Here is a 14,763-nt window from a genome sequence, read left to right as displayed (position 1 = left end):
TTGTGTCAGTGTGTCTTTCTAGTACATCTCAGCGGCCCTGAAAGTATACACTATTCCCTGCCCCGCCCACCCCAGAGCCCAGGAAGGGTGCTGAACGTGTTCCATCCTCACACTTCCCCCTCTTCCTCTGCATGGCCACTGACCAACTGACATCTTCCCAAGGTTGGAGCCACTTGGGCACCCTCTTTATTGGTGTTTCCAAGGTGATGGTAAAGAAGGGCTAGGGTTGTGGGGAGTCATGATGGTTCTGGAGACAGCAGGGAAAAGTCATCTTCCAGCATTAAAAAAAAAAAAAAGAGCTCGTGGGAGAGGCTCCTGTGTCCAGGTGTGTGGAGTGGTGCAGTGTACACTTCTCAGCCAAAGATGCTCTTGGCAGGTCCCTCTTTGGGCTTCTCAAAGACGGTCTCAGCGCCTGTGCGGTTGCGGCTGAATACAGATGGGGCAGCTGAGCCAGCTTGCTCTGTGGGTAGAAGAGAGGAATCAGGGGCCTAAACCGGGTTTCTCAGGGGCAAGGCTCCCTATGCTGGGGGCAGGCCCTCGTATACCCAGAAACTCTCAACACCTCTCAGCTACCACTGGGAGATGCTTATGTTTGCAGTCCTGCGAGGAGCCCTGGAGGACTTGCCACAGTACTCGCCATAGTCCCCCATGACCTGGAATACACTTGCCACAGTCCCCCATGACCCGGAATACACTCACCACAGTCCCCCATGACCCGGAATACACTCACCACAGTCCCCCATGACCTGGAATACACTCACCACAGTCCCGCATGACCTGGTATGTCTTAGACTTGATCTCCTGGTTCCTGGCCAAGTTCCCTCGGGCCCCCTTCAGGTCTTCTTCCTTCACAGGGGGACGCTTCTTCTTGATGGGGGCTTCAGAGGTGCCAACCTTGGAAAGCCCAGAGCCTTACAATTTGAGGCCTTGAGATGAACTCCTCCAACTCTGGCAGGGGTTCATCTTTGCAGATCATTGAACTCAGTCAATTCAAAGCCCACTCCTTTCCCAGCCTCTGCAGGTCCCCCTGCCCTCTTGGTCTGACTTGGACATCTGACCTTGGCCCACAGAGAGCTCCTGGGGGTGATGGCCACTGCATCCTCATGCTGGCCTGTTCGCCTGGCCAAATTCAGGACTGGGCACAAGGGGCAGAGGGGGAAAGGATGGGCTTCAAGACTGAGCAGCCCTAGGGAATCTGGTGAGTTCTAAGACCTGTTCACTGGGTAGCAAAGAGTCCAATAAGACTGTCCCACTTTCCCCAAACCAAAAACACTGGTATTTTTTATTATTGTGTTTGGAAAGGAGACAGGGTAGACAGCCATGGAGCAAGCAGCAAGGACAACCTTGCTGTTCTGTCTGTCCCAGTAGAGCTGAAAAAGCCAAACTCAGCTTACCCTTCCCCTCAACCCCTGGTGCCTGTGAGGTTGAAGCCTTAGTCCTTCTTAAGCCCTGCAGGCAGGTGCAGGGCTTCCCTCACTCAGCCTGGGCTGGGCTTCCAGGGAAACATGGGCCTGCCCAGAGACACACTCTGCTAGGGAGACAGAAGGACACAGCGCTGTGACCTATAGGTACAGCCACCCTCCCTCACCTTCCTCCAGATTACAAAATGTATATAACCAGACACGCTAAGCTATCAAAATCAGCTCCCTCATACACACACAAAAGCACACACAGTTCTATGTAAGTAATCCCCCAACATCTCACAAGTTGTGGGACAACCGAGGCCATTCACCAGAGCCTGGGTCCTTTCTGACAGGGCTGCAGAGCCCCCTCTTAGGCCTGGCTTTTAGTTCAAAGCAGACACTACCAATTAGTGTCCAGACTTGCTTCTTCCCAATTCCCCTGGCACCAGCTGGCCCCCACTGGGCCTTCTTACCTCAGACATGGTAGATGCCAAGCAAGCTCTCTGTAGGTAACTCTCTGGCAGGCAGTAGCCACAGGAAGAGACCTGTGTGAAGTCCAGCCCTCAGGAACTTATATAACCTGCTTGTCTGTCCTGGGCAGTCACTCCCCTCCTTTGGAAGCTCCCAGATGATTCAGATCCACGCAGCCACTAGCTGGTGTTTATTCTTGGAAATGATGGGCAGCAGCCCTGGTGAAAGTAGACAGCTGGGGGTACCCCATGCTTTGGGGAACAGCTGCTCACTTGCAGGTGGGAGGTACTGGCACTGTGTCCACACACTGTGTTTATGAACAAGAACTCTGGGATGTGTGTGACGGTCTGGGCAGGCTGACTATAAGAACCTATCCCAGCTCAGGGGTGGGAGGGGAAATCTCTAAGGAAAGGAAGGGCCCTGGGTGGGTGCTCTGAGCTTGTTTGTCTCTCTCTTCTACCCATGGATTCCAGTGGAAATACATTTTCCATCTCGCAACACTGGTAGGGCAGAAACTTCCTGTCTATTGCTTGGAGGCATTTTCTCACAGTAAGCAGCCACCTCTGGTTCACAGTGGAGACTGAGAGGCTGAGGAGATCCTGGGGAGCTGCTATGTCACAGTCTTGCTGATTCCCTGGTCCTCCACCCAGCCCTGAGACACTTAGTAAAGGGGCAGAGCGAGGCAGGGTATGGGCCCAGGAAGGACCAGGAGACCATGCTTGCTGGCGAAGGTCTAGAGAGGGCTTCTGCCTAAGACAGGAACTGGGCAGCTGACTGCTACCTTAGGGGAGAGGGGCAAAGTCCACTTCAGCTATTAAGCTGTGAGGAAGAGGGCAAGGCTCCCTTGGAAAGTCATTCAGCATTCCAAATAGCCTCATCTTTGTATAGAAAGATCACCTCATGCAGGGACCCTGAGCCTGAGGGGCAGTAGTAGATGCAGGTCAGAGGTCAGTCTCTGTTAGACCTATCTCAGTCCCCTCTAGTCTACAATGGACTTTATTCTTGCCCCTGAAAGCTCCAGGCAGATGAAATCCAACCAGGCACTACCATACAATTATCTTAAATGTTACTCCACGGCTGTCATACCTCAAACTCTACCCTAGCTGGGCTCTGGTTCCCGGCAGGTCAACACAGGCACTACCAGGTCTAGGTTGGGATAAGTGTTGCCCTGAGCAATACCCATGACTCCAAAGAGAGGCCAGGCCATGCCTTGTGAAGAGTGCCCGACCTAGCTCGGTCTAGTTCTGGCCTCAAGGACAAGGATGTGGGATGTTTGCCTCTCTCTCAGGCCCAAACACAGCACATTCCCCAGGAGGTAAACTGGCTTAGACTCTCATCAGCAAGGAAGAAGACTAGATTGTTTGGTTTCTTTCCTTGTAGATTTGACTCCACAGCTGCCACGATGCATTCGAAGGTTTATTAGCCCACTGAGCTAGTTCAGTTCCAGAGGACACACAACCAACGACCACAAAAACGATGGTTTCTTTCTTCTTCTTCTTCTTCTTCTTCTTCTTTTTTTTTTTTATTTTTTAATGTAATAAGATGTGGAACTTTATTGTAAACCAGTTTACATTTTGTACACCATCTTCCCTTCCATCTAAAAAATGTGTTTCTGGGGTTGGGGATGTAGCTCAGTGGTAGAGCGCTTGCCTAGCAAGCTCAAGGCCCTGGGTTTGGTCCTCAGCTGCAGAAAAAAAAAAATGTTTCTGTGACTCACAAAATCACTGATTAGACACCTCCCTGGAGAGGCAGCTGAAGTGGGAACAGTGTCCTTCACACAGGTCTGATTTCTAGTAAATCCTATGGAAAGAAACACTAAAAACCAAAGCAGGCAATCAACCAACCAACCAACCAACCAACCCAGCCACCCACCCACTCAGACTCAGGGTGTTCAAAGCAAGGCTGACCACAATCTCCCTCACTGCAAACTGCATGATGCTTCATTTAAATGGACAGTGGTTCTCAACCTGGGAGTCATGACCCATTTTTGGGGGAGATCACCCTTTTACAGGGGTCACCTAAGACCACCCCACACCACAGATATTTACATTACAATTCATAACAGTAGAAAATTACAGTTATGAAATAGCAACAAAAATAATTCTATGGTTGGGGGAAGGGGTCATCACAACATGAGGAACTGTATTAAAGGGTCACAGCATTAGGGAGATTGAGAACCCCTGATTTAAGAGCTAACTCACATCCTACAAGGTGGCTGCTGCCTGGCAGGAAGAAAAGCCTGGACCTGCTCCTTCCAAGCTCCTGGGGTACCTTTCAGATGTGGACCCTGAGCCTGCACTGCCAAAGGGAAGTTACAACTTGGATTTGAGCTTTTTTGTTTTCCCTGGGGAAAGAGTCACAAGAAATGGCATGAACTCCTATCTCCTTGTTGCCAGGGAGTTCACAATGTAAAGTTTGAGGCAGGAAGCTACCAACATGCTCCAGGGCTGAGGGGCCACAGACTCTGACCTCACACATCTTACAGTACACAGACTGAGAAGACACAGCCACATAGGATCTCACCATTCACCCTTGTCTTTATCAAAGTCTCACCCACAGCCAAATGAAATAAGAAAAAACAAACAAACAATAACCGAGTGGTAGAGCGCTTGCCTAGCAAGCGCCAGGCCCTGGGTTCGAGCCTCCGCTAAAAAAAAAAACAAAAACAGAAAACACCAAAAACCAAAAACAACAACAACAACAACAACTACAACAACAAAACCAATAACCACCATCTCTTTGTCAGGTGTCAGCTCTCTCATCGGTTTATTTCTGTTAGTTACAAAAAACTCATTCATCGCCTTGGCTTGCAAGCTTCCACCAAGAACAGCTTGGCCAAGACACAGATTTGGACAAATCAGACTGACAGCACACCATAGCTAAGCCAGCATTCCATCCACCCCGCCCCTCCCCGCCAGCCTGGTGATGTCTTGCCATCAGCCAATAAAAGGTCCCACCTCATAAGGCACCTTGGAACAAGTGATGGGGACACTCATTCCAGGGAGGGAGGACAGCTTAGGAAGACATCCTGATCAGAGCCCTCTACATCCACTCTAGTGAGGCAGTGCACCATGGCAACAGGAAGGCCTTAGCGACCACTGGAGGCTCTCCTGAGGGATGCAGCATGGTGTGAGTGTATGTGCTTATGCTGCATGTGTGCATGCACACATCCACACAGGAAAGGGGGAAGGGTGAACACACCGAGCCTGCACACAGGCTCCAATATCAGACACCCGCTGAACCTCCTTTCCTGCTGAGCCGGCTCCACAGCTGCAGCTCAGAGCCTCGAGCCCTTAGTGAGAATCAGGATCCCTCACTTCCTCTGTTCCTCAGGCCCTGCGCTCCGGCGCTGGGAGGACCTTACAGATCACCTCTGGGAGGCCTGTGCAACTGGAGTTTCCATCCTTGGCAGTGGTTACCCACCTCTGTGGCTGGTTTGGAAATGAGGTTCCAACCCTGAGCTCCAGAAGGATGGTCATCTCTAGCACAGTGAAACAGGACGGGGTGTGAGGATGACATCAGCAACGCCACTAGGAGCTGACCATCTCCTCAGGAGTTCCAGTTGTACTCTTGCCGCTCAGTGCATCCTCACTAGAGAGGGGGAAGGGAATGACCAGGGTTGTAGGAGGGAAAGGAAATAGGAAACAGGAACAATGTAGGCCTGACCAAACCATTTCACAGGTCACCGGCCTCGGCCTCACCCGGCTGTGAAGCGTCCAACAGCAATCTCTCTTCTCAGTGGTGCTTGTACGAGAAGATGAGCCAAGAGAGGCACCCCGGAGTACACCCTCTGTCTAGGACAAGTAAGACTTCAAGTGGCTGAGGACAGCCCCAGGTACTCTGGATAAAGGCTGGGTTCACATGCCACAAGCATACTTAGATCCTGGATGCTTAAGCACAACACATTCTTAGGTTCAGAAGGATCTGAGGAGAGTCGGCTCCTCTGTGCTCGCCTCACCTAAGGCCTAAGCCACACCAGGAAGTAGTGGGGTGTCCTTACGCTCCTTACCACTGACTGTGCCTGCGTGCTGGAGGACAAGCCATCAGAAGCTCTGCCCTGCTGGAAACTGTGGCCAGGCTGAGAAGAGGGTGGAACCACCAAGAGGAGCCATAGTCTAGAAATACCTCATACTAGCTACACAGTAAGACACAGCTCTCACTGGAGGCTGTTCCGCCCCTGCCGCCTCACGACTTTGGAGGGCATGACAACAGGCTGCTCTGGCCAGGCAGCTGAGCAAGCAAGCAGGTGACAGCTGGTGACAGGCACCAAGGCAAAGGTTGGTTCTTCGAGCTGCTTTACTGGGAGCAGAGGCTGGGACCATGCTCTCATTTGAGATTTGGAAGCCCCGAGAGAGGCAGGAAACCAACAGAAGGAGCCTGGTGGTCTTGAGTCCTCTGGACACAAATGTCTAACTCTTGAACTCCTTCCTCAGTCAGGTTTAACCAAAGCCTCTGACATGCCAGCTTGTATGCCCTGGCTCTGCTCCCACACGCTGGAGCATACAGATCTATTTGGAACAGCTGCCTCCTGCCCAGGTCTGACCTTAACACACTGTGGATTTCTGACTGCAGATAAAGGCTATCTACCTTTCCCATCAGGATCCTTTACCTCATCATCAGGTGTTACCTAACAATATTCCTGGCTAAACAACTCCTGACTTTTACCCACCTCCCATCAGCTCATACCCCATGAAAGGCAAACAAATCCATTTCTTTGGGGATTAAAAAGAGTTTTAAATACAGTAGTATGAAAATATAACTTAAAAAATATAAAAGTCAAACAGCATACGGAAGACTTAAAAATCTGTTTGCCCATTAGACCATAGATACTTTGTAGGAAATAAACACATACTCAAAAAACAGTAACACTGTCACAGCTCATAAAACTGGCTTTAGAAATAAAGAGTTACAAAAGCCATTTTGAGTAAGAAAGCATTCCTGTTCCAACTTGGGTCAACCCGTGGCTATTAACCCCAAGCATGTCACATGTCCACAAGGCCCCAGCCTCAGCACGAGGACCCGCAACAGTCTATGTGTGCTCTGTTTTCTTCCATCACGCCTGCTGGTCAGACACAGGACAGGGTGTCATGACACCCCAAGGGACGATGACGACAATGACAACAAACACAGCTCTTCGCTTGCATATTTGGTCAGTGTTTGTAGTGCAACTGAGCGGGACCTCCAGCTGCTCACAGCGCCAGGGCACGGTCCTCTTCCCCCTCTTCAGTCACAGTAGTCTGGGGCAGGCTGGCGGAGAGCGGGCAGAGACAGCAAGAGGAGCGGAGGTAGAAGAGGAGGGAAGAGAGAGGAGGGAAGAGTTGCTGCTGCAGGGCTGGCCCCAGGACTGTCACTGGCAGCGTGGGAGTGCGTCATACAGGCAGCCCAAAGCGGTGCTTCTTCTTCTTCACAGGTTTGAGGGGGGTCAGTCTACGGAGGTCCTCCTCGGCATCAGACTCCTCCATTTCATCATCAGCTGAGATCAGGATCTGAGGCGGTGAAGAGGCAAGGCCTAAGACGCCAGTGCGGTGCTTCTGTGCCTGTCTTTCTGGGAGGCCTGGAGGCTCCCACATTCTTAGAATGGGTTGTGGGGAGGGCCTCCTTCCACAGTGAGATGTGCTGGCATTAAAGTCACCACCCCTCATCTGCCAATGCACCAATGCTCCCCTGCCCATGCCTTCATCCAACTTCCAGCCAGACCCAGATCCTATCATCAAAGCCAACTGGGTGCATGGAATCTCAGGGTCCTGGATCTGCCAAAAGGGAATGAAATCATCCCAGGCCATATAAGGCATGCAGTTCCAAAAGGGCTGCCTGAGCCAACTGTCACTTCTCAAGATGAAGAGGGGAACTTGCTTTACGCATCCGTGCAGCTGAGACACTGAGGACAAATCTGCTCATTCCCTGCCATGGCTGCTGGCCTCACACCTGAGAACCAGGGAAAGGTCAGAACAGCCCTCAGAAGGTTTAGGGGCAGGGGGATGTGAACTTCCACTCCAGGGGTGGGGCAATTCCTTCCTGTGGACTGAATCACTCCATGGCTCCCTGCTTTGGCCAACGTGAACTTCACTTTATCATCAGAGGCCAAACCCATGTGGTTGTGCCTGCCTATGAGCCACACTATTTGTCACTCAGCAAATGTCTGCCAGGTCTTAGGATGGGATAAACCCTGTAACCAGATATATGAACACAAACCTGGAGAAAATGTAGGCTTGCCTTCTAGTCTATTCACTTTCTAAAACTCCCTCCAGACTGCCCAGGGCTCTGGGGTGGTGGTGTGTGTTGCTTAGTTACAGGATGTACTGCAAAGTATGATGATGGCTATCTGTCCTTCATCCTCAGTCTCAGGGAGGCAGCAATCCCAGGCTCGCTCGCTTTCTTTCTTTCTTTCTTTCTTTCTTTCTTTCTCTCTCTCTCTCTCTCTCTCTCTCTCTCTCTTTCTTTCTTTTTTTTTTTTTTTTTGAGACAGGATCTCACTATAAAGCCCTTACTGGCCTGGAACTTGCTATGTAGACCAAGCTGATCTCAACTCAAACAGAGTGCGTCTACTGTCCAAGTGTAGGATTAAAGCCATGTACCACCACACCTGGCTAATCTCAGCCACTTCTGTGGCTCCCATCGGCTGCACAGTGCTCAGCACTATGGGAGTTTCCTCAGGCCAACCCAGCCCTGCAGGCAGATGAGGGGTGGTGACTTGCTGAGGCACAGAGGTGCAATGCACACTGCAGAGCAGCTACAACACCCACTCCTGGCTTTGTCCATGCGTGCTGCTCCCTCACACCAGGCCCCTGAATTCAGAGCCCAGCAGATAAAAGGAGACGAGGTGACCTCTGTGAGACGTAGCTAGTCCTGTATTCTGGAACCTTGCAGGCAACACTTGGTCTGCTTGTTGGTGAAGGGCAGGGCTCTAGGTACCTCCAAGCTTCCCTGGAATAAGGCGCATTTCGCCTTACCTGGCTGTCTCCAGTGCTAGTCCACAGGGACTATGTGTAGCAAGTCACCCTGACTACATACGGCATCTTTTGATCTGGGAAGGCACCTGTGAGAGGCTCTGAGGGACCTGGGCTACTCTTCAGCTCAGCCTTTTCCTTCCTGATGCAAGCATGAGACCTGACACCCCCCCCCCACCCCAAGCTGAAGGTCTGACGGCTAGGCCCTTGGGGAGAGTCAAAGAGGCTCCTACCTCAGACTCTGACTCTTCATGGGATGCTGCCCTCCGGTAGCGAACCTTGCTCCCATTCCTTGAGTCCGGGTTGGCTCCTCTTTCTTCTAGCTTAGCTTTCGTCTTCCCCTTTCTCATGAGGAAATTGTCTACTACCCAGAACATGAACGCCTGTGGGGAGGAAGAGCGCAGGTTATGCCGGGTAAGCCAGAACAAGGCAAAGCAGAGGGATGCTAACCACCCCTCTGTGCGGTAAGAAGGGAGAACCTCACTTAGCCCTATCTCCCAGAACATTCAAGAGGAATTACCTATTTCCCTTGCTGTGCTTTTATTATCAGAGACCAGCAAGGTAATTCCTGCTGTGGTCACTTGTGGGTCTTTGTTGTGTTAAATAATGAGCAGCCTGAGGCCAAGTGTGGTGGTGCATATCTTTAATCCCAGCACTGGGGAGCCAGAGGCAGGTGGATGGATCTCTGTGAATTCAAGGACAGTCTGGTCTACATAGAGAGTTCCAGGATAGCCAGGGCTAGGTAGAGAGACCCTGTCTCAAAACACAAACCACCAACCAGGTAGCCTGCTTTGGGCATATAACCAAAGTCTCTAACTAGCTTTGAGCCCTTATGGGTCCTTCTCAGGTGGCACCCAGCCCGCTGCTTCAGGGAGCCCCCTGATTTCTTCAGCACTCTACACTGGTCCCTCACAGTCGGCCACTGTGCTCCTGAGTTTCTCTGATGTTTGTACTCAGCAATAAGTATCTGGAGAACACTTGAAATGATCCTGATCTAGAAATTACTATCACACACAGTCTGGGATATTGCAGTGGGAGGCCCAGCAGGGAAGGTAAGTCATACTTCCTAGGACCCTTCTGAAACAGGAGCCCTGAGGGGAGGGAGGCACCTGTATTGTGAGGAAGGACTCCCACCATTTCCAAGACTGGTTATGGGATGGGAAGTAGCAACTGTTTACAGACAGAAAGGTCTTGGGGCTGGAAGGTGACTTTTGTGTCACTCTCAGAGCTTTGAACAAGAACCCTTGAAGGCAGGGTACAAACTGGGGTAAAACACACAACAAGCACTGACATTGACAAAGAAGGGGACTATCAGCATGACGATGGCCAGCTTCAGGTCTGGGTTTTCAATTGGATTCAATAGGGCCACCTGCAGAGAGAAACAGACACAGTGAGGAGGGGACCACAGGGGCAGCACACAGAGACACAGACACTCCCACAGCCACTGGAAACAACCCCTTACACCCATGGCTGTACAGACCCTAGATCTGATGCTGATAAGAACCCTGTCAGCCACTGTGGGCCACGAGCACTTTAGCAGTGCCCCTCGTTGTGGACTTGAGGCCACTGTGTCAGATCCAAGTGGGACCCACATCCAGTGGGGAGCAGTAGGAGCAACCGAAGGAAGCCCTGCAGAGTAGCAGCTGTGGTATGTGCCTTAGGGGCTTAGAGGGAGCAAAGTCAGTGGGTGATCAGTAGAGATTTGGACAATGAACTGCTAGACCACTCTCCAGCAAAATCCCACACAGCTATCATCTCTGGGGCACAGCAGCTCAGAAACATTCTGGCTTATTTTCTTAAAAAAGGGAAAAACTCAGCCACATGTTCTGGAAGCCTCCTTGGCTGTTTCACATGGGAAGGAGTGGCAGGGTTTCTCTAGGTAGCCCTGCGGTCAGAGGGCAGAGGGCAGGGCTGGGAAAGCCATGGGCTCTCCCAGGTATTAATATGTAGGTGGGGAGAGACCTTGGAAACTGCTTGTGGCATACAATAGCTTCAGCTGAATGAGCTAGCCCAGACACACGTGTGAAGGATGTTTGCCAGTGTAGACACAGTCAGTTACAAAGTCTAGAGACTAAGCAGACCAAGGAACACAGCAGAAGGGACTGTGTTTCCATTAAGTTTGCATACACCCACGGTCTAATCTAGAGAAGACATGCATTTACACGAAGTGCATGGACATCAAGCACAGGAATGACAAATTAATGCTCTTGTAAATAGCTGCTCTATCAGACCAAACCCAGGACTCTCATGGAGCTAAAATAAAAACAAGCAGTCTGGGGCTGGGGCTGGGGCTGGGGCTGGGGCTGGGGCTGGGGCTGGGGCTGGGGTAATGCGGGATGCTGTTGCTTGGCTTAGCAGGGAGCTGCCGAAGCAAGGGTAGGAGGCAAACCTTTTTCCACTGGAGTATGAGCAGGACAATGAAGACCACGGACTTTTCAAAGATCATGATCACGATGTAAAGGGCACACTGCCCCACCCAGGCCCCACACTGCAGAGGGTCTCCTGCAGGGACAGGTAGGTGCTTAGGCACAAGGGCTCAGGATCTGAGTAGGACAACAACCACCCAAGCCCCTTGCAGATTGTACCGCTGGCTGCATCCCAGAACTCTGGCTCTAAGATACTTCACGAGTCCCTAAAGCTCTACAAATCACCTCATTCCTAAAACAGGCAGTGCTCTGAATAAAGTTAGAATTCCTAATTTGGACATACCAGAATGTTTTTCTTTCAAAAAATTTTAGGATAGAGTTAAGAGGCACTAAAGTTAGTAAGAGCTGACTGCTGGCTCTCTGGGTGAAGCAAGAGCACTATTATTATCCGCAGCTGATTTCCCCAGTGACGGGTGCTATCCCTCCCTTTCTCTGTCCACCAGGAGACGGGCACTGTGATTATAAATGCAGAATTAACCTCTCAGTCCACTTTCCTCCTTTCTGCCACCCACTTCTTAGGCCATTACCCACCACCCCTGCTATCCTCAGACCTAAGAACATCAGGCTGATTGAGAAATTCAGATTCTCACTGAATTAATGTAAAAGAATGACAAGTTAATTAATGCTTTTCAGGACCCTTTCAAACAATTAAAACGAAAACTAATTTTGGAGACAACCTAATTAACGTTGGCTAGGACAAAGACGACAGAAGCCCTCAAGACAAGGAGGAGTGGAAACAGGCTGAGGCCAGCAGCTATGATAGAGGCTTGACTATGAGTCTGTCAGTGGCTGAGAAATGATTGGGAAAGGCCCAACAGTCCACAGTGGGGGACATTTGGGCCCCAAAGTACCTCTAGAATGCTGCAAAAAGGGATTCAATGAAGGGTGGAGGCCCAGCCTTCCTAGACGATTTAACAGCATGTAGAACCTTAGGATAGGCCTCCTCAAAGAGTGGGTGCCCCAGCTGTGTCCTGTATGCTCAACCATTGCAGCCTGAGTGCCACTGACCAAAACAGGGGCACATTAACATTCCAGGGAGGCTCTGAAAAGAGAATCTGGTCTGGAGAGAACTCTCCAACTTCTCATTTGATTCTTCTGTTTCCATAGCAACCCCAGGCATTCATGCTGCAGGCCCCCAAGCCCTGCCTGGGCCTGCAAGCAGAACCTAGTGGAAACAAGTGAATGCCGTTACATAGCTGTCATGAACACACACCAGACTGTGCTGTTTCCTTTTCTGGACAATGCTAGGAGAAAGGCAGGAAACGGGCAGAAACACACTGACTGCCTGTTCTAATGCCTTCCTATTTACTTCTGCCCTGGGCAGGGCGGCAGGGCATCTGAGTTGCAGCAAAGCACCTCAGAAGGACCAACCCTCCTGGCTAAGCTGCTAATCCAAGTTTTGCAATGCTTTTGGTAAATCACCTGACCTCACTGAGAAAAAACAGGAGAAGAAACTATTTGCTAAAACTTTTAGGCAAGGTTGGTGGTAGCCATGTGGGAAGTACCACTGGGAGTGTCTGGAGGTAAACAGACAAGTGACACCATTTGTCTACTGTCACAAGAACACTCACTCGCTCAGAGTGTGCATTCATTCCATTTGCTTGTAGGCCGGGAGACACTGACAGAAGAGAAAAGCTTTTCCTCTTCCTTCCGAGTTTGTCTACACAGTGGAGTGGCCACTGCTCTGTGCTTATTGATACGAAAATAAAAGTGTTCAAAACCACCAGAGAGGGGAAAAGCACCCGTGCCCGGCTGACACATGCACACAACTTCTCCTGTGTATCCAGGCCACAGGTCACTGAAACTGGACTGAATGTACACATAGCAGTTTGTTTGCTTATTTCTGTTCCCTCAAGAGTTTTTCAAATGCTCCCTGAAGTTGGTCTCTACAGGACACATACGGTTACTAAGCATGGCCATGTATCCTGCTTTCTACTGTAGTGGATGACCTCAGGAGTACTGGTTTGTTTTTGGTAAATTATTCCCCCAGGCTAAGTTGCAGAAGTAGGGGCCAAAAAGAAACATTTGTGCTGAGAAGCTTCTGATAGGGAGCATTTCGATGGCACAGGCAAGAAAGTCCATGATATACAGTGCTGCTGAACACCACCTTGTTTTTGGGGCATGAGAGGCTTGCTCTTCTGTGGTGATATATTGTGTACCCCAATAAAAGCTTAGCTGAAAGATCAGAAAAGCAGGACAGCCCCTAGCTTACCTCTAGGAAATCCCCAGCCTCAAGATAGCGAGTTCCTGTTTCCTCACGCCTTATATACCTTTCTGTGTCCTGCCATGCTACTTCCTGGGATTAAAGGTGTATGTCACCACTGCCTGGTTCTGTTTCTCTTATGTAGCCCAGTGTGGCCTTGAACTCACAGAAATTCAGCCGGATATCTGCCTCCCAAGTGATAGGATTAAGGGTGTGTGCCACCACTGCCTGACCTCTAATTTAGTGGCTGGCTCTGTCCTCTGATCCCCAGGTAAGCTTTATTGGGGTATACCATATATCACCACACTCATCAGACTACCGATGTCGCGAGTCACTCAGAAACTATTCAGCCCTCAAACCAAATAACTCTGGCTTATGTTCCAAGTCCCAAGATCTCAAGCAAGCTATCTCTTCTCAAGTAAATCCCTCTTCTCTGTTTATCTGAGAGCTGTAGGGCCTACATGGAGTTCCTGCCTCAACTCGGCAGGTAAATTCACAGGTATAGAAGGCAGAATAATGGTCCTGCAAAGATGTCCACGCTCCAATCTCTAGAACCCACGATATGTGCTGTGACCTAGCCAAGGGGGAATTCTGTCTGTTAATGGAATTAAGGTTGTGATTCGGACCTAAATGGAATATCTGGAATATCCAGGTGTACTCTGGGTAATCACAGGGGCCCTTCAAGGTAGAAGGTCAGACTGGTATACCATAAGAACTCAGCTACTGGCTTTGAAAGAAAGCAGAGGGTATCATGAGCCAAGGGACCCAGACAGAACTAGAGGCTGGGCAGGGCAACAAAACAACCATCCTTATTATCTACTTATGCCTTCCTGTTCATCCAACAGAACTGGGTGGGACTTCCAGAGGAACTGCAGATTAAATCAATGGGCTTGTCTTATCACTAGGCCTGTGCTGATTTGTTATAACAGAACTGGGTGGGACTTCCGGAGGAACTGCACGCAGATTAAATCAATGGGCTTGTCTTATCACTAGGCCTGTGCTGATTTGTTACGGCAGCAACAGAAAACAACAACGATCAACAAGCACGAAGCAGCAGGTATGGGGGAGAGAGTCTAGGAAAGGAGGACTTGGATGGTCTTTGACAAAGGGACATTTTCTCCGGAGACACTCTGGCTTGAAGACACTGGTTCCCAACAACAGTGACTGAATGAGGGAATGAGCCGAGAGGACAGGAATCACACACCGCCTCCTTCCTTCCTCTCTATCCTTGGGTAGGCCGACAAACCTTGCTTCAGAACAGGTGGTACTCTCACACCTGGTGTATCGGGACCAGACCTGACCCCTGTACTTCT

At 50.4% G+C, this 14,763-nt stretch overlaps 2 protein-coding genes across 3 annotated transcripts in view; both read right to left on the bottom strand.

Annotated features, from left to right (window-relative positions):
- Window positions 1-3,335, bottom strand: Mustn1 (musculoskeletal, embryonic nuclear protein 1). Its single transcript, XM_036199074.1, has 3 exons — window positions 1,877-3,335; window positions 762-894; window positions 1-460 (listed from the first exon to the last, which is right to left on the bottom strand). Exons 1-3 carry the CDS (start codon window positions 1,883-1,885, stop codon window positions 354-356), a joined length of 249 nt encoding a protein of 82 aa, XP_036054967.1. The 5' UTR covers window positions 1,886-3,335; the 3' UTR covers window positions 1-353.
- A 1,255-nt stretch (window positions 3,336-4,590) lies between these two features.
- LOC118591053 (store-operated calcium entry regulator STIMATE) overlaps window positions 4,591-14,763 on the bottom strand; it is a 50,417-nt gene continuing 40,244 nt past the window's right edge. For both annotated transcript variants that reach the window (XM_036199072.1, XM_036199073.1), the window contains 4 exons: window positions 11,211-11,323; window positions 10,113-10,190; window positions 9,055-9,204; window positions 4,591-7,360 (listed from right to left, as the gene is read on the bottom strand). In XM_036199072.1, the coding sequence (XP_036054965.1) occupies window positions 7,244-7,360; window positions 9,055-9,204; window positions 10,113-10,190; window positions 11,211-11,323 (458 nt within the window). In that variant the 3' untranslated portion in view covers window positions 4,591-7,243. The remainder of the gene's footprint in view (window positions 7,361-9,054; window positions 9,205-10,112; window positions 10,191-11,210; window positions 11,324-14,763) is intronic.

This window comes from Onychomys torridus, chromosome 9 (assembly GCF_903995425.1).
Source record: "Onychomys torridus chromosome 9, mOncTor1.1, whole genome shotgun sequence".
In the NCBI taxonomy this organism is placed as follows: domain Eukaryota; kingdom Metazoa; phylum Chordata; class Mammalia; order Rodentia; family Cricetidae; genus Onychomys; species Onychomys torridus.
This window is presented reverse-complemented; position numbering and strand designations above follow the sequence as displayed.